This window comes from Plectropomus leopardus, chromosome 4 (genome assembly GCF_026936395.1).
Source record: "Plectropomus leopardus strain MGB_pleo_1.0 chromosome 4, ASM2693639v1, whole genome shotgun sequence".
Classification (NCBI taxonomy): domain Eukaryota; kingdom Metazoa; phylum Chordata; class Actinopteri; order Perciformes; family Serranidae; genus Plectropomus; species Plectropomus leopardus.
In genome coordinates this window covers 7,528,122-7,548,124 of record NC_142179.1, presented here as the reverse complement: position 1 = coordinate 7,548,124, position 20,003 = coordinate 7,528,122, and the positions used below count along the sequence as shown (strand labels likewise).

At 37.5% G+C, this 20,003-nt stretch overlaps 1 protein-coding gene across 7 annotated transcripts in view; it reads right to left on the bottom strand.

Annotated features, from left to right (window-relative positions):
- Positions 1-536: 536 nt before the first annotated feature.
- Positions 537-20,003, bottom strand: part of ksr2 (kinase suppressor of ras 2) — a 142,460-nt gene continuing 122,993 nt past the window's right edge. For 5 of the 7 annotated variants that reach the window (XM_088076454.1, XM_042488538.2, XM_042488536.2 and 2 more), the window contains one exon: positions 13,335-18,105. In XM_088076454.1, coding sequence (XP_087932580.1) covers positions 17,959-18,105 — 147 coding nt within the window. In that variant the 3' untranslated portion in view covers positions 13,335-17,958. The other 2 variants (XM_088076455.1, XM_042488537.2) reach the window with 2 other exon arrangements.

Below are 20,003 nucleotides of genomic sequence, written 5' to 3'. Positions count from 1 at the left end.
GTGTTGGCAGCGCTTTCTAAAAAATAACAGTGACATAACATGGCAATAACAATCATTCAGCATCGCCGTTATATGGTGGCTGATCTCATAATGAGCTCCCATTGTTTTCCCAATATGAAGACATTTTTGGACACTGCTCGTTTTCATTGAGTTAGCTGCTAACTGCTACTGGCTGCTTTTTCAAATCTGGGTTTGCAAACAGACATCAATGCAGCCAGCCCATTTTCATTACTAGTTTGCTAAATGCCGCCGCTTGGTCAGTGATTTCAGCATCAAACACCAATGCAAAAAGGCACCTTTTGCAGATCAGTTTATGCGCCGCCAGGCAACATAAATTTAAAATGCCTGGACGGCAACAGTTTAACATGCAGGGTCATACAAAGAGCTGGACTTTCACTCAAGAGCCTGCTGTTTGCTTCCTGTCTGAAAGTTGAGCCAAACCATGATATTTTTTTTCTTTTTAACCTAACCATGTGCTTGTATTGCACAAGCAAATCAATGTAAATACAAGGTGTTTTACTGACGTTGTAAGTTTATTTTGAAAAAAACAAAAAAACAACTGTATGCATCTAACGAGCAGAAGCTGTACATTTACTGAGAAAACTTAAGTGTGTTTTGAAAAGACGCAATGCATTTAACAGGCATAAATTGGAACGCCATCCCAGAACGCCGGCAACAGACGCAGGAGGATATCTATCATGTCATATGTAGACATGAACAGCACTGACCAAGCGGTGGTGTTTGACCCACTCGGATGAGAATGGGTTGCTATGGCGATGTAACTATCTCTGCTGCCAGCCTAAAGGCAAGACAACTTTACCTGCTCTTGATCAGGTCTTTCACATTTTAACACTGACTTCTGTGGTTATCCTACATGTTTGGCGCATGGGAGAAGTTACAATTTGCTGAAGTCTGAAGAAATCACTGCAAGATGCCACTAAATCCTACACACTAGAGGACCCTTATAACAAATCGCAAGCTTCACCTTTGTCACCAGAACATGTCCCTTCATTACCATGAATATGGGCACCTTTAATTTTGAGTCAATCCCACATACACACTGTCCTCCTGCTGTTAATACTAGCCAGTGTACTAAGTCCTCAGCTGAACATGCACTATTACTTCTGCTAAAACCTTCTATTTTTAGAAAAACTTTTTTTTTTTCCTCAAATGAAAATATATATTTTTAACATGTTTTTAAAGATTAATCTCCTCAATAGGAGTCAGCTTGGGGCAAAAAAGAGACGGATGTCAGAAAGTGAGAGAGACGGATAAACATATTGTCAGTGCCGGTCTTTTCATGGGATTTGTTGACAGTATGAAATATATAGATTATCAGCAGCTTTATCCTTATCATGCCAGCAACATATGTGCAGCATAATAGTTGTAAGTTTCTAAGTGGTCAGGCCGCAGGTTTAATGCCAAAACTTATGTAGCAGGAGTCTGTAAAGATGCAGGCACACAGTGTAAACATCTCCCATGTTTGTATCATGTGAAGAAAAACTACTTCCATGTTTCGTGATGGAATATTCTTCACTTTGAATGAGGAATTCAGAAAGTTGTTGTAGACAATCATAGTTGTAATTAATTTGAAACTGAATTAGTGGCAGGGCAAGAGGAAAATAAAAAATAAAAAAAGTCCCATCACTCAGGAAACATTAATTAAAAGAGCTGTCACAGCATGAGAGCATGCCAGTGGCTTATTCAGACTCTTGCTTTGCTCACATTGTTGTAAAAAGTTGCATTATTATGTGCATGTAAGAGTAGCAATTCCAATAAATGGATGCAGGGCAATAACAAACGTTTCTAATTCACTCTGTTTAAGCACTTACATGTTTACTTTAACCCTTTGAAACCTTCAGCGACATCACTTTTCCTGTGTTGCTTTCAGACACCTTTAACAAGTACAGTATTTCAGCCATTGAACTCCTGAGCAAACTTTTGGATTTCTTTCTTAAACACGTGGAAAAAGTCAACAGTCAATTTGGTTAATCAATCACTGGCGACTTATTTTTAAAAAATTGGGGGAAATTTTTTTGGGGAAAAAAGAGAAAGCTAGGGAACACTGTATTTTTTGCAATTTGTTATAGTTAATTAGGATAAAATTATGTCATGGAATTATCAAACAGTTTTCCAGATCATTTACTTTTATATTTACATATTTTTAAAAAATATATATATATATTTATTTAGGCTATTTTATTTCATTTTTTCTAATTTTCAGGCAATTATCTTGTACTTTTTACTAGGGATGTAAATCACTGGTTTCATCACAATATGATATTATATTGATTCTCTGGACAACGATGCAATATTTTCCGATATTACAAAATCTGCCACGATACAATATTCAACAAGATTCAATTCTACGTAGGGGCCTGCGATTGATATGCGACAATATTATATGCTTTTTTAAAAATTTTAGCCAAAAAAGATTTAAAAAAACAACATCTAAATAGTTGCAAATAATTAAAACTGGTTGACTCTGTCAAAAATAAACCAAAAAAAAAGTGTCCAGACCATGATCTTTTTCCTAAAACTTCAGGGATTTCTGACTTAAAGCCGTGAAGGTAAACTTCTCTCAACATCCTCAAACGCGGATTAACAAGATCATTTCACAAAAGTAGAAAAACCAGGTCAATAATAACTGTCAAGTGTCATAGACAAAACAACAAGTCACGTTTCCGCCCACATATACAACATGCTAACGTTATTGGCATGCGCCTATGGCATTACACATTGCATAAATTAGCTTAGCGGCTAGCTGACTTTTCCTTGACTCATAACTTCACTAATTTACATATATTGTTTATGCTTTCTATTACTCATCGCTGGTTTAAGTCAAAGACAGAAAAGCAGGGGTGAATTTTATACTGCATGCATGTCTTTTCAGTCAAACGTTGCTGAAACAGAGCGGCTAAGATTTCCAGCATGTACATCGTGTTTCCAGAGAATTTCAAAATAACGGCGTACCCGAGAGAAGATGCTATGATCGATGATACTTGATTGTTGCTGGCTTGATCGATATATCGATGCAAATCAATGGACACTCCTACTTTTTACTAATTTCCTTGTAATTTTGGGTTATTTCTCCTTTTGTTGCTCATTGCCTTCTTTACGTGTTTTTGAGAGAAATCAAGCCAATCTGCTCAGGTTTCAAAGGGTTTAATTCTTTGCACAAGGTACCGCAAAGATGTACTACACCATACATATGCGATGACTGTGGCTGTCAATTGGGTGCTACAGACCAAAACTGCAGCCATTAAGTAATTTCCGGCTGCTTAAATTTACAAGAGGGGAGCTTCAAGTGCTCTCGCCAAAGATAGGTTGAATATGTCATACTTCATCTTATCAGAATCAGACCTTATTTGAAGATGTGCTCCCTACACAATTCAAAATATGCCTAAAATGTAAAACAAAATGGACTTTGATTTGCCACCAGAGAAGTGTTAAATGCATACGGAAAACTGTCAAGAACGCTTAGTTAAATCTATTAAAACGGCACTTTAGTAAAATATTTACCTCTTCAAAATAGTAGCTTTATGTTTTCTTTATCTTAATTGCATAGCCTTGAGGTCATTAGGAACCTATGTGTATGTGGGTGTGTGTGTGGGAGGGGGGGTTGAATAACCTGTTAGTTCACTGTATTTCACCAACACATAAATATTCTGTCCAATTATCTGTATTTGAGCGCCTGTGTAATTTGCTCACACAGCATGTACACAAAAGAAGTCTCCCGCCACTCGGAGATTAAATATTTGAGAAGCACATTCCTCAGAGAAAAAGAAAAGTCACATTCATTACGCTGGATGCGAATATCAATGGAGATATTTTAACATTACAGGGTTTTTTTTTTTCTTGAAGTCATTTCATTTTTCCTCACTCACTGGGAAGAGATTAATTTGCCAGTCCATACAAATGGGTGTGCTGATTTCTAACTTAGCAGACCATGTAATAGAATCAATTTAACTGGGATATTCTCAATGGGAGGTTTGATTCCCTCCACCAGTGTTTGATACCCCCGCATGTTCTCTCATAAGCGGCGAATGTGCCTGAGCTTGTCCAGTTCAGAAGCTTGTTTCAGAGTTAAAAATACACGTGAGATTAACAGATTTTTCTTTGAAAAAAAAAAAAACAAAATAGTGACTTTCAGTGTTCGGAAATAAGACGAAAAAGAAGCGTAGTCTATTCTTGTATAAATTGGTAGCATTTTGCAATGAGAAAATTTAAAGAGTCATATCAGTGTGCATTAACAAAATGTGATCAAAAGACAGTAACATTTAAAAGGTTAAATGTTACTTTCAGGGGTGAAAGAAAGTTTCCTATAAAACCTCTTGAAATATTCAATTGGGCATCAGGTTATTGTTCAAAATGCATTGTGACAAAACCAAAACAATCAAAAGTCAACACTGTGGAAATGAAAGATCTTCAAAGGGTGGCGACCACACTCACTGACTTCAAAATGTGTTCAAATGACTCCTTTGCATAATGTGCACACTCCAGATGTTGTCGTCAACAGTTTTGTAGCTGCTATGAAAATGTCACTCTGGGGCTCCCTAAAAAAAAGCGAAGAATGATATGTTGCACAATCATGGTATTAAAAAACACATTTGCAGCGTAGGATGACTTGCAGCATGGCATGAATGGTGCTGTATGCATGTCGAAATTCCTCAACAGAAAGACAAGGGTGTCGTTTTTGGGGAAGGGCTTCAGGCATAGAGCGGAGAAAGGCCTCTGTTTGAAAGTCTGCGGCATGTTTGTCACCCACTCTGGCAAAGTGGGCCAATACTGACCGCTAAAGGGTCCAATCGGGCATTTAGGAGGGAACATGTATGTGTCAGAGCTGGAGCGAGGAGGAGGAGCAGGAGAAAGGTGGGGGGTTGTGGAAGCAGGGTGCGGCAGGAGAGGGTGGGTGGGTGGTGGGGCAGGCGGGCGGGCGGGGGAGCAGATGTGAGCAGAGCTGAGGACGAGCTTCACGCAAAGACACAGTCCCATCGATGCCTCCGTTACAGCCTGGAGCAGGAAGGGGGAGGGAAGGAAAACAGAAACAACATTAAATTGGAAGCCGTCCTAACACACAGCCCTGCAGGAAAGCACACTGTTAACAGGCTATGTTCAGACAGACAGACGGACGACAATGAAGAGCGCAGGCTGAAACACATTCCTGCATGGCATTTCAGGTGTTCTGTGAATTTAATTTTTTCCCATTTTTAATTTTAAAAGCCCCGAAAACAATATCATCTTCAATTAACAACTGGATCCTGCATTTTCCGTCTTAGATAGAACAGCTTTGGTTATTTCACAAGAGATTTTCTGTGTTTTTGTTTTCTCTGGTTAAAGGTGGGTGGGACTCAGAAGGGGGAAAACACGATGTCACGTACTATTGTAAACAATCACAATTTAACAGCATTTGAATCAAATCTGATGACAGCTGGGGGCTTGTTTGCTTATATCGCCATCACTGTCAGTCAAAGCTGCCAGGCGCTTGGACTCTCCACTGGTTGCCTGGCAACTTACACAAGATATAACTTGTTAATTAGTGAGTTTTAGAAGTGCTGGTTGGCAGATTTGTTACCTTTGATCAGAGCCAAACTAGCTGTTTCCAGTCAGAACAAACCATCTGCCAGAGCTGAGGTAATCGAGATCGGTTTTGGTCTTGAGACCACTTTTTAAAGATTTCAGAGTCTACCTCATTTTTACTCGGCCTTGTCTCATCTCAGACAAAGAGGACTTTTATTTCAAGACCTGTTGAATGCAAAACTGCAGGGATATCCCTTTATTCCACTGTGTCTGACTTATTTCTTAAAATAATTTCCGTGATTGAATGTAAAATCACACCTGCTTTTAATAAAACCAAAGCCTTGACTCATTTCTAATTTGAAATTTTGTTTTGTTTTTTTTTTTCTGGTTATTTTTGGCATTTAGAGATGTGATTAAAATCTGTAGTTGTTTTTTGTGTTTTTGTGGGACTGTGGAAATTTCATTTTCCATGTCTTATCGTAAGTGTGTGATGCAGTTTGGGACTCCATGAGTCTGGTTTGGGTTTTAACGCGCTCTGGTCTTGTTTATGACTTAGTCTCGGTTTACATATTGTAACTGTACCAACTGATCATCTTGCAATCTAATTCTCAGTGAGAAAGCAAAGCATATTTCTAGGTCTAGTCGAGACATGCAAGTATGTTTTCAAAAGAACTTTCTTTCCTTTGTCTTTCTCAAAGAAAAAAAAACTAGGTCAAAATAACACAACTGAGGTGCATGCCAAACCAACAAATGATATAACCATAAAGCAAAGATGAAGAAGATGTTGACCAATTAGAAGCATGAAAATAGCCATTACCAGATAGTGAACTGGGAGAGTGACCTCCGCAGCGCATGCTGACCAGGCCCCTAGTAAGTGAGCTGGGCTTTGAGGCCAATTTTCATGGTGACCAAACAGTGTAATTACTCAATCACATAATGCTCTGCAGCCCAATTGACTTAAATGGCAAAAGAGAGATCTGTAAATCGCTCTGCAAAAATGACTGTTTTCACTCTCAGGAACTGATTCATTTGGTCAGATGACACTTCAAAAGAGCTGCATAATAAAATAATTTTGTCCCCATTCAAGTTAGTGGATCGTCAACCAAGGATTGCATCTGAATTCGAAAAACTCGACTAATTTATCACTCCCCGGTCATCCAATTATGCAGTTGAACCAGTTTAGCTTCAAGCAAAATGATTTTAACAAAAAGCAAATTCTAATAATAACTGATTAGTACAGAATCTGAGCACCCAAATAATACCAAAAACAGCAGGCAACAAAAGAGGGGTAATCCAAAAGAAAGAAACTCAACTATAAACCAAAAACAAAGTACATACAAGAGCCAGTAACGAAGACGGAGCATGTGGAGCAAAACAGCGAGCAAACACAGCAGCCAAGAGCATAACTGACAAAATAACTAAGAGCAAGACAAAGACAAGGACTTAAATACACAGGGTGTGATCAACTAATAGAGCGCAGGTGTGGAAAAAGGGCGGGAAAGCAGACAACGGGAGGAAGTGGAAAGGCAAACATGACACATGAGGATACAAACTACAAAACAGAAAAGGAAAAAAGGAAATACAACACAAAACCAACACGACGCCAAAACAATGACAATAAGAAAACAGTGCTGTCTTGGCCACATCCAGCATCGCACATAAATGTCATTTGTTACGCCTCACAAATGAGATATTATAGTGTATGCTCCAACATCACAAACTGAAGACTCAGTTTTCCCTCTCTGCACGTCAGTACAGTAAAGACCTAACACACAGAAAAATCTGTTTTCAAAAATATCCATATACATATGGATAAAGCCTCAGACTGTTCCTTTAAACAAACAGTTAATAATACCCTTAAAAAATAAATTGTTAACACCGTTATCTGAACATAGAAAATATATTTATATCAAAACATCAAATCAAAACATAGAGGCCTGCAGCACTAACCCACTAATGATGTTCAAACATGACCAAAAAAACCCTCAATTGCACATATGACTTTGACATAATTGCAAAAATAAAAGGATACACGAACATTTATTTCTAAAAATGAGAAAAAGCCCAAGATCTGGACTCACTTTGACACGTCTGTCAGCATGTAATGTGCACACCAGATTCTTTGCATCCAGGAAATCCACAATGGATCTTAGCGGGTCTGAGTGGCACTGTCGTTGCACATTATCTGCCAGATGGGCCAGCACAGGGCCTGCTGGAGGGGAAGACAGGGTCACATCCTCCATCCTCTTGCATTATGTAAGATTTATTTTTGGGCCGTACAGTTCAAACCAGTGTGGGTTTGCCAAGTGGTTGTCAGACAGTCAAACCACTCTCAGACTCTCGAGCATGATGTGAAATCACCATAGTTTGACCGCCAAAAACTTCTCCCCCGAATAATATGTCAGACAGGCTGCCTCGCTGGTTGTAAATCGTTCAGTCAGGAAGACTTTTCCACCTGATTTGATTGCGAGAGTATTTCTGGCATTAGTGTTAAATTCATTTGCTCACTGAATCAGGCCAACAGCTGCATGGGATTCACTGCGATGTACATACAGGTGTGCGGTGCCAGCATGTTACTTCTAGCCTCGAGCTTCCTAGCGTTTTCTTCCTGGCTCGGCTTTGGGCTCGGTAGAGCTGAACCTTTAGGACACCCCCCCTTATGTGTCACGATTTATAGTGCTTGCACTCTCTCTCTCTTTCTCTGTCTGTCTTCCAAACCTCTGATCTAATGAAATATATCTCCAGCATAATAAGCCACGTGGGTGTCTTTAAATGAATAAAGAGGAGCCCACAGTCCTCAGAGGCTATGTGGCAGAGCTAATCTGCTGCTCTAAATTGGCTATTTTCAAAGACATATACAGCGTGTGTTTTTGTGGACCTGCATCATGTTTGTGAAGGTGAACACTGGCATGATCTAATTAGCCTCATTAATCTAATCAAGCTCCCGCAGGAAGAAGAAACTCCCCAGAGATTTTTTTTACGTCCCCAGTGTGTGATGTTTGATGCACACTGATGTGTAGCTTTGATTGGATTTTTTTTTTTGTCTTTCTAACAACATGCCTTGCCTACCTCTGCATCACTTAGCGATCTCCTACATTTCCCAGAATACCTCATTAAAAGTCTGCCTGTTCTTGGATGTGACATGTTACAGTACATGTAGGCGGTGAGAAAACAACCATAGCCTATTAAGAGTGAGAGAGAGAAAATGTGTGCGTCACATCAATGGTGGTTTAAGAAGTCATGCACACTGATATCCCAATATTATTCCAAATATGGCAATATTATGATTTGATATAGGTGATGCAAACAACTTATTGTGTCTGGAAATTCTGAATTAGGCCTTTTTCCAAACGTGGCATTTTCTAATTAAAGGTCCAGTGTGTCGAAATGAGGGGGCTATATCAGCAGAAATGGAGAATAAGTATGTTTTCTTTAGAGTATAATCACCTGAAAATAAGCATTGTTGTGTTTGTGTTACCTTTGAATGAGTCTTGTTAAAAACCTCCTGAACAAAAAAAACTGAAGGAATTTCAACCGGGAAAAATTTCAGCTGGTTGCAATCTGCAATCATCACCACTAGATGTCACTAAATCACCCTGAATCTTATACAGTCTTCTTGTAAGACGTGTTAGTATCATTCAGATTTTATAAACATTCTTGCCATTCATGGTCAGCTTGCCAGCATTTTTCAGGGCTGTGGTTTGGAGATGCACGCCCAAAAGAAGAACCAACATTTCTGGTTGGAGGGAGAAACACCCCTACTTTAATACATCATGAAAGTCTTGGAAATATACAGGTTTTTGGATATACCCAAATATCACAATGCTGACCTTTTCAAGAAGGTGGTTGAAGGAATGAAAGAGGGAGGCTGTTGTCGCTCAAATTGGTTGTTTAGTTGGTGCAAAAATGCTAACATTTCTAACTGATGTTTTTGGCAGCTGCAACATTTCTGCAGTTTGTCTTTATTGAAGTTCTGTTACAAACACCCTGGCGCAGTATATTGTCAATATTTGACAGCTGTCTAGCGTGTCTACTTTTGTTTTTCTTTTATTCTCTTGTGAGAATAAAATTATGTTTTTGTTTGTGCTGCCGCGAGGACCAACTCCTACGGTCTGCCTCATATTTTATGCACAGCATTCAGAATTTAAGTTTTATTACCTGCAGCCTTGTTGCTTTTATATATCCTTTCAAGTCTGAGAGTGCAACAATTTTAAAAAGGGATTAAATGAAAAATGGTGACGATGGACAAAATATGAAAAGATCAAAAAGGTTTCAAATGAAAGGGCATGTGCAAATATCAGGACACACAAAAAAACATTAATATTCTGAATTACCTTTTACATATTTTGCTTTGTTGAGGAGTTTTTTTTCTCTATGTGACCACCATTACTGAATTTATTTGGACTCAGGTTAAGGTGTTTAATAAAATGTATTTCCTTTCTTTTCATTTCACCTGTAATTACGAGCTTAAACATCAGTTTGTGTTACTAAATCTATTATTTTATTATATTCTATTTCTCATTATTTCATGACTAAAAATGAATTTAGTTACCAACTATACACTCAGTCAGTAAATTAAACATCTGCTTCAACTGTCTCTTGAATTGAATTGTTTTTATTTTTCTTCTCTGAGTCTGTATGTACTGTAACATGAAATGCTATGAACCTTATCAGGTTTTAACACTTTTAAGAAACTCGACAGACACCAAACAGTCATGCTCGGCTGGGCTTCAGCCTCCCTGAGATTGGGTGATGTGGATTTTTTACGCTTCAGTGGCCGGGGCTGGACTTCAGAGGTGGAGGTGGAGGAGAAGAAGGAGGAGGAGGAGGAGGAGGACTGGCTGTGCAGACGGGGAGAGCTCTCATCTATCCATCTATTTATTTATCTGCCCATTTTCCCGCTCCATGCCCTCACTAACTCACTTTCTCTCTTCAACCAGTGACTCACAGGGCGGACACTGTATGTCATACAAATACACACACACACGCACACACACACACACACACTCTTAACACACACATGCACACACGCACACATGCACACACGCACACACACACACACGCACACATGCACACACACTGTCGTTAGTACACAAGCTCTTTCATAGAGATTTGTTGAGACAAATGAAGGACAGAAACACAGACTTTTTCTAACCAATTTGCAAATTTAAATAATATCACAAAATCTCGTTTTTGCAGTGAAAGATTTGCTAACTAAAGGTTCTTCTTCTTGCCCGGACTGTTAACTTCCTGGCTTTAATTTACACCTTGCTGAGATCTAATCACAGCGCAGTCTGGCCAAACAGATGACATCATGACCGCAATTCATCCCGCGTGCGTTTACACCTTGCTCTAACATGCAGTTTTCCAGAAACAGATCTCATGTTAATGCTTGGTGTAAATCAGGTCTCTGAGATCACTTTTGCAAGCTGTACGTTTTTTGTTTTTTTTTTTGTGATAATCACCCATCTCAAGCACATATTTTAAATTACAAAAATCTTCCCCCATAACCAAAGTAGCAAATGGCAAAAGCATCATTATTACTAAATTTTGCATGCTGATGATATATCACCAGACATTTCTATTGGTTGTATTCTGATTAAATACATAACTCTTAACATGACTTTTAAATTCCATATTGCTGCTATTCATTTGAAAAAACAGGAATCAGTTCCTGGTAGAAGTCAAAGTTTAAAGGGTTGAGTCGGAGGTGATTAACTCTGTAACTGCAGACTGTTTATCTCGAATCAGAGGTTAACAAGTCTAACTGTGCATTACTTAAAGAGATAATTTGGTTTCGGGGGATTGTATTTGTATTTCTTCTGCTTTCACTGAGATAAACTTATGGATGTCTCTCTAATGTTGATGCCTGGAGGTTATAGCTCTTCTGAATGATGAAGCCAGCTCAGTTTAGTTCATGGATGTCATGGAAACAGGTGCTCTCAAAGGAAGAGTAGAAACAAATAAACCAGCGAGCTGCAAATACAGGTGTCTCTAATCTCGACCTTAACATAACAATTTGATAAGTGGAGCTCATTGAGGTTTGCTTAGTTTAATCACAAGGTTTCTGATCAGAGAAAACCAGTTAGAACTGATTTTTCCTGGATTTTTTTTTTCCTTTTTCCTGCGACTAGAGGACATTATTTACCTCAGAGCACGTTAGGTTTCTCATGGTGAGTGCTCTGAATATTTTTCACTTCATAGGAAGTGAATAAGTCTTTTAAGGTCACTGTTAATTCACTTTCTCAAATACAGGGATTTAGAAAGTGGCGGCTTGCTGTGTCATAACTTCACTGCACAAACAACAACAATTAACCAATCAAAATTGTTTTGGTGTGAGTTTCAGTGTTGGAGATATTGGCTCTTGCTATGTCTGCCCTCTTTCCAATTTAATGGAACAAGATGCTCAAAGCGCCAAAATACACATGAAAAGCTCAACAATAATGTCTCTTTGCAGAAATCATGACCCGGTTACTTTAAATAATCTACAGACTGTTGTGAGCAGTTTCATGTTGGAACTATTTTCACCCTACAAAACTACGCCCACCAACTGTATCCCTACACAGAAGGAAGCGTGTTTACTGCTAGCTCACTTAGCACATGGATGCATACAGAAAAGTAGATACAGTGTTGAAATGTGGTTGTTTTTGCTCAGTAAAGTCAACAAAGATTGATTTCTGTGATATGAAATCACCCAGATCTTTAAGATTAATGCATGATGGCCAAACATAGCCGACTTCTGGTTTAGCCCTCCACTAACTTGAATGGGGATGAGAAATTCTTTAATTGTGCGGCTCTGCTAGATTTTTCAAACGTTATTGGACTGAATTGATTAAATCCCAATAGTAAAACCAATCCTTTCATGGTGGTTGTGATGCTTTTTCTAGGGGAAAAAGGGATTTTGTGCTTGAGGACATCAAGGAGACAGACTTTGAAGTTGTAATTCAACATTTGGCCAATGTTTCAAATTTGCATCCAACACTACGGTAAGATGAAAAACTTTTATGTTTGATTCTGGGGAAAGAGTGATCGTAACAGACTGAGTCTATGGATGGATACCATAGGAGTACTACCAAGAATGGCTCAGCATTTTCGGATATGATCATTTTCTTTCTTGTTGAATTACATGAGAATTTTAATATCAGTTTCATATCTGTCTGAAAAATATAAGGCAATTGCCAGAATCCAGTTAGATTATTTTAGCATAAAGACAGGTGGAAACAGCTCACCTGGCTCTGTGCACAGGTAACAAATCACCAGCATCTCTGAAGTTTGCAAACACATTAACATGTATCGTTTTTGTTAAATCAGTATAAAACAATGTTAAAAATGACAAATTGTGGTTTAAAAGTCTTTGCTCACTACATGGAGAAAATATTTCAGGCAGACAGACATAAAAGCGAATAACCCCGTTTCCAAAAAAACATCAAACTGTTCCTTTAAAAAAATAAGGTAATTTTTTTCTTTTTGTTACTTTAAGTTTATCCCACACTAAAAAACAAACACTGGGACTGATATGAATTTAGCTTGACTACAGCCACTGCTCTCGCCTTTTTAAAGTTACAGGTATTGATAGTCTTTGACAGTAAAAGTTTGTACGGTGGATCACTTTTAGTAATTAAACCTCAAGTACAGCGTCAATCATTGCACTTTTTAAAGTTATAACAGAGACCACATCATGCTGGGAACAGTTATTTAGGTTAGCACTGACCCGACACTACATTTGTTCTTTGAAGATGTGATAAAAATTTCAACCAAAGTAAAACATGGAGAAGGGTTGACTAATATAAAAGATGACATTAAAAGAAACAGAAAACGTCCAAAATGAAAACATCTTTTTATTGTCATACACTTTGTAAAGGATGAGTGCAAATAAAAGAGCTTGTGATCAAAATCTACTCATCACTAAGCCATGGACCATAAGGCATCATTAAATACAAGCTTTTTGGAGCTATCATCTACAATACAAGGACGGAATCAAGGAAAAGAAACAACACAGCATCAATGCGTATGCAATTAGGAGGAAAATGGAGGAAAAGAAATTTAAATGAACAGAAAACAGAAACGACAAAAAAACACAACACAATTTGTACATTCAAAAGAAAGAAGTCAAAAAATCCACAAGGAATATTGATATTACGGCAAGTGACGATAAAACATAGTCTACAATCTGTTATGTACACTTGGCACTAATGTTAGATCTTTGATTGTTGTCCAGTCAGGTTGTTGTCAACTCTAGCATGTGCACAGATCGCAACTCTTTTATTTTATTTTTTTTTTAATTTAAATGCTAGTCTAATCATTTATATAATCTATAAATATTCTGAAACAATCATTCTCTCAAACAAAGCTGTTGAAAAGTTCTGCAAAGCCTGACGTAAAACTTCATTAGGTATTGAGATCAAACTGCTCAATGGACAACAGTTCATCAGAAAAATGCTCACATAACTTTTTTATATATAGTGTAGAAGGATTTTTTTTTTTCATAACAAGAATCAATCTTTGATAGTCCATCTCATGCACTTGAAAGTTGTAAACAGTACAAATATAAATGATCCACTTACAATATTTGAATCCCAGCAATTCCAAAATAGACAGACAGACTCCAAAAAACAGCAGCAGATTGTTTGTATGCATTTTCCAACACTGGCAGATGTGTATATAATGAGGTGGAAAATGGCTATTTAACATGATTGGATTGTCTCTATCTATTCCACGTGGCTAGAGAGAATCAAAAGCAGTATACAGCTCGAATGACGCCACAGCTTCCAATTCATGATGATATGACTCCGATTCACTAGATCTCTAAAACACACATTTAAAATATATTATGATATATATTATGAAGTAGAAAAATGGCCTGGGGTGGTCTTCAGCATCCTGATATGTCTTTTCTGATATGTTAAAGGGAAAGTTCAGCCAGATTTATGTTACTTACTTGTTACTTTAACTTTATAATCCTCTTTTATTTACTCTAGCTTCCTATAAATAAAATCATTCAGGATTTAATAAACAAGAAGGCAAGTTTAAAATTAATTTGTTCTCCACAGTCACCTTTTAGCAGTGTTGTAGTCAAGGGTACCCTAATGAGTACTGAAACAAAAGAAAGGCTGTTTTGTTAAAATAATTAGTAAAAAGATAAAAACCAAAGGCTTTTATGTTCAAGGAAAAAGGAAGAAAATCTATAAAAATCTGGCCAGTTGTGGCAACATTTAATGAAAGACATTCACTTTTTGTTAAGAGTTTAAAAATTCATCCCTCGCTGGACAGGCTCTTTGTTCTCAGGTGTGTTCAGACTAAACTAAAAGATTACTTTCACCTCAGTTTCTTCATATAAAACTATAACTAGCAAACATCGTGCACAGAGTGTATGCATGTTTATCTTTGTGAGAACCAGTTTGAATTGTAGACCTTGAGAGTAAGGACATTTTTTGGAAAGTGAGGAGATTTTGGCCAATCCTCACCTTTGGAGAGACCTTTAAAGGTCTGTCTGAGGGTTCAGACTTGGTTTTAAGATTCAGATTAGAAGTAGGTTTACAGCAGGATGTGGTCAGGGTTAAGGTTAGGCATTTAGATGTGATGGCTTAAGTTTGGGTAAGGGCCGAGGGATTTGGCAACAAGGATCGTCAAAAGTGTTGAAGTACATGGGATGGTTTGTCCAAATGGGGACAAAAGTCATACAGATTTTCAACCAGCTCTGTGTCAGTGCAGTGTGATCAGATCAGCGATGTTAGGGCGCCCCTTTTGCTGTTGGGCAGCAAAAAAAAAACAAAGAAACAAAAACCCAGCTTTATAACGTATTTCACTACCAAAACTACAGTGACACCAGGAATGGTTATCACCAGAGGCCCCACAATACAATATTATCACGATACTTAAGTTATGATACACTATTATTGTGATTTATTAAGTTTTCCAGTATGCTGAGTATTGCAATAACATATGTTCCCATATAATGCAGTTTATTACTTTTTCCAACTGATAATTATGTCAGACTTTGTCAACATCTGTTTTTATTAAGTTTTCAGTCGGTTCATGTCACTTCAGTCGATTTTATTGCAAAAAAAAAAAAGAAGTATCTATTGGATAAAATAACCAATTGCTTTAAATATTCTAGTAGGCTACCAAAAGTTTAATTTGTATTCATAATATTAAAAATTTATGAAATATAAAAATAGAAACTTGGTGTCCGTATATCGATACAACATTGGCACACAAATTATCCTGCTACTATGCTGTATTGATTTTTTCCCCCAGCCCTAAGTGACACAGAGCTGGTTGAAAATCTATTAAGTATCCCTTAGGATAAGTTAAGGTTGGGTTTTGGATCAAGGTCCCTGGTGGGTTTTGTTGCGCTGGCCTGTGGATATGGACTCTGAGATCCCTTATGGAGGTCCAGTTAAAGTAATGTGGGGGGAAAATGACATAATCTCATAATTGACATATTTCACCACCCACACTATAGTGACGCAGAGATCGATGAAAATCGGCAAAGTAACCCCTGGGGTAGGATAAGGTTGGGTTGGGTTATGGTTAGGCAAGTAGTCGTTATAATTCGGGTAAGTCTCCAGAAAATTAATGTGATTTCCCCAAAAGTGATCTAAAATAATGTGTGTGTGTGTGTTTGTGTTTGTGCTATAGCTCAGGCTGCTATTACTATTTCTTCTTGGCATTTTAACTGAATATTAAAGATGGTGAAAGACATAGTTTTGCCTTCAGCATTATCTCATAAATATCTTTTGTTGCCTCACAGTCTCAATTTAATTAGCTCCACCTTGAGTTAATCTAGCATCTGTTTGCATCCCCTTCTGTCTTTTTAGTCATCTTTAATGCATTTAAGCAGCCACTTTACATTCAGTCTGAACACACCTTTATACAGATGATTTCTACATTATTAACTCATTTATCATTTATTAGAAAAACTTATTTGCATGAGTAAATCTTCAAACTGTCTACCTTTCGGTGCAGTACATTTTAAAAATGTACTTTTACTCGCAACGTGTTGGTTAAAGGTATGTGAGAGTACTGATTTTCAAGAATGCGAAGCATAACAGTAAAGGAAAATGACTACAACACTGCTTTTGAGCAACTCTTAACAAATTTTAACGAGTGAATACAAACTCAAAGTTTACATCAACTTCTCAGAGTTTTTGTGTTGCCTTTTTAAAGGTCATGTGCTCTCCCTTTTACGTGTCTAACAGTCACATCATTACAAAAACTTCTTTTTCCTGTGCGGATCTATATCATTCCCTCAAACCCACCAGTAGCAGGTCCTTGATCCATTTTTTTCCAAACTATTTTATAAAACAGTTTCATACACTAGTCAGAAAGCTAAAATGACAGTTTATGTATTGATTGAGTAAAATAACTTAAACTTACTGCACTGACTCTACAGCAGCAAGCTTTAGATTTGTATCTATTATACTCTGTATCTATCATTAGCTATTTAAAGTAAAATAATATACATTTATATCTGGGAAATGGGGGATGGGGGGGCTCAGTGATAGCGTGTCTGAAGGGTAATTAGTTCTCCAACAGTTGACGAGATACATTTCAAGTGTCAGCGATTTCACAGAACAGCGTCAAGTCAGGGAGTCCTGGTCTGACCGGCGGCTTTTTTTTTTTTTTCTCCTCCCAAAAGGCCGTTATTGTTCAAACCTCTCGCTTATATGTTCACAGGCAATAATCAAAGCACAGGCTGATCAGAGAACAGTCTCCCCGTCAAAGAACCGTGCCAACACATCCCCACACAAACAGGGATGCTGGCTTCTTCACATTCAAATGGTACGGTGTAAATAAGAGGACATTTTCTTTTAAGTTAAATAAAGCTTTTGAGACAAATTTGTACAGACATCCACACATGAGAGACCATGAGGTAACACTGACAAAATGGTCTACACAGTTGACAGACATAAGGAATGGCAAGACAATGCTATGGAAATATACAATGTGTGACAGTTACATTCATTCAAAACAGAAAAGAAGACATGGAAAAAAATCTACATTTGTTCTTCTTTTTTTTCTCTTTTTTTTTTTTGAAGTCCAGGATTACATGATCAGTCGAAAGTTACAAGCAAGATACATCCAGGAAATAAATCATGAAGGGATCAAGTCAATAGTAAAGGACAAAAATAAAAAAAAAAGATAAAAAAGGAAAAAAAATATCCAGTATGGTTTAAACCAAACCAAAGAAAATATGAATCCCGACTGCTTTGAGAAGTCAACTTATCTGTACACACACACATGCCAACATTCCATGAAAATACACACAGCGCGGGCAGTTTTCATCACTGGGCTGGCTTTTGGATTCAGTGCATTCTTTAAGGAGGTGGGTTATTTATGTAGAGTTATGGCGGCTGTTTTTTTATTTTCTGTTTTTTGTTTTGTTTTGTTTTTTTTTAAATAGTTGCTGATTGTTTGCTGTTTTGTGTCCCTAACTCATTTGACATACTCAGCTGACTTCCAGAAGTGCCCTGGGTGGGAAAGGCGACGGTTCCGTTTTGGCAACTTTTCCAGTAAATCTACCAGCTTGGAGAAGCTGGGCCGCTCTTCCTGCTTGTACGCCCAGCACAGAAGCAGAATGTCCTGGAAAAAGATACATGGAAAAGGGGCTTTTAGATTTTGCATAACTGCTAAAAGAATAAATGTTGTGCAAATAATATATCCATGATAACATCTCTTACCTGTAATTAGTTTAATTATGTTTGATAACTTTATTAATTAATGCCAACACTGACACTGTCTGGAGTATGTTCTCCTGATTTTTACTGAATGCTTTGTTTTTGTTGTCTGTATTTGTTTTGTTTTTATGCCATTACTGCCTCTTTGCTTGTTTTTGTCACATTTGATATTGTTTTATTATCCTGTTAATTTAGTTTTCTGTTAAAATGGTGTGTCAAATTGTGCTTACGTCGTATTATTTCTGTTATGAAAACAAGATGGTAGAGCTCAAGGAGTTATTTCTTATAGAGAATTTCTTATAGTAGTCTCTGTGTTTACTGAGCTGAAATAAACTGCATTTATTCAGCCTAAAACAGAGGCAAAGGTATTACATAAGGGGAAAGGGACTGGTGCATGCTGGTGTTCCGAAAACACCATCGATCTTAATAATACCTAGATAACGGACCAAAGATGGAATTCATTCCTACGGAGTAGCTCGGCTTGTGCATCAGCCAAAAAAAGTTTTCTAGCTTCCAGGTTTACTTTTGTAGTTCGTGGCCCACTGACTATGCACAGTAGTGTTTCTCCCGCTGGGAGTAAACTAAGTAAACTGCTCCGTCTGTTGCAAGAGTACACTCTGCGCTCTGAGAGTAGTGCAGTGCAAAACTGCACAGTTTGTTGTATATTCCAATAGCGCCCCTAATGGTCCAACCCCAAATACATAAAATTAACATGCGGTGGATGATGTTTAATTGTGGCGGGAAGCCACAAATATATGAATGTATGGAAAAACCCTGCCACCACAGACCACTGTTTGTGATTTAGTGAGCTGTTGCTGTTTTTTCCAGTTCCTTTTTAGGCATAAAAAGAAGTTGTTTTTCTTACTGAGACATTGTTGCTTTTTCTCCTGGGATTGTGTCCCGAAAAACATAATCTTTTCCTGACCGTAACAACTTTTTGTTCCTAAAATTAACCAAATATCAACCACTGCAAAGACATAAAGTTTTAAAATATCAGCTACATAAAACTGTACAAATAGAATGTATTCATGGTTTGCAGGAAGATTTTTTTTCTGGCAACTGGGTTAAAGGTATCTTTAGCAGGTAAAAGACATGCTAGCTAAAAATAATTGCATGACCTGCAAAACTTTGCAGCCACTTAGAGACTATGCATGCTGAATTAGCAGATAAACATCCAAATCTGTTGAAACGGAGGTGTATCAAGGACAGAGGTGGAGGCGTCCAGCAGGGTGAATGTTGCACTGTGCTTAGCAAAGACAGGAAAGGCCAACTGGGGACAGGTGCATTCGTCACGATTCTTCCTTACAGGGGTCCATAGAGTCAGACTGAAAACTCCTGGTCTAAAAGACCAACTGTGAATTAACACATTTTTATGTAAGCACAAAATGTCAGGTTCTTTTTAATCAACCTATATATTTTAGTTACCACTGCCCATATTAAATCATTTTTCATTGAAATGTTTGTTAGTAATAACATTTTTCCAAATCCTATAACCACAAGGGTCACTGAAATGCATTTCTGCAAAATTACATAATGGAAAAACTTTTTTATTGCCCTCTTTAGAATATTTTTTTTAGTTGAAATTTTACTTATAAGGATTCTTCTAAAAACTCTCTGTCCCCTGGTATTTTCACTTAAAGAGCACTTCTGTGACTCCAGGCCCAGATTGCTTACTGCCTTTATCATGTAAAGTGATTTTTTGTGCATAGGATTCAATGAGTGCTTATACATGAAAAATATGCAGCAATTCACTCAGGTTTGAAAAAAAGCGTGACTCACTAATTGTGAAAAAATGAAGAAGAA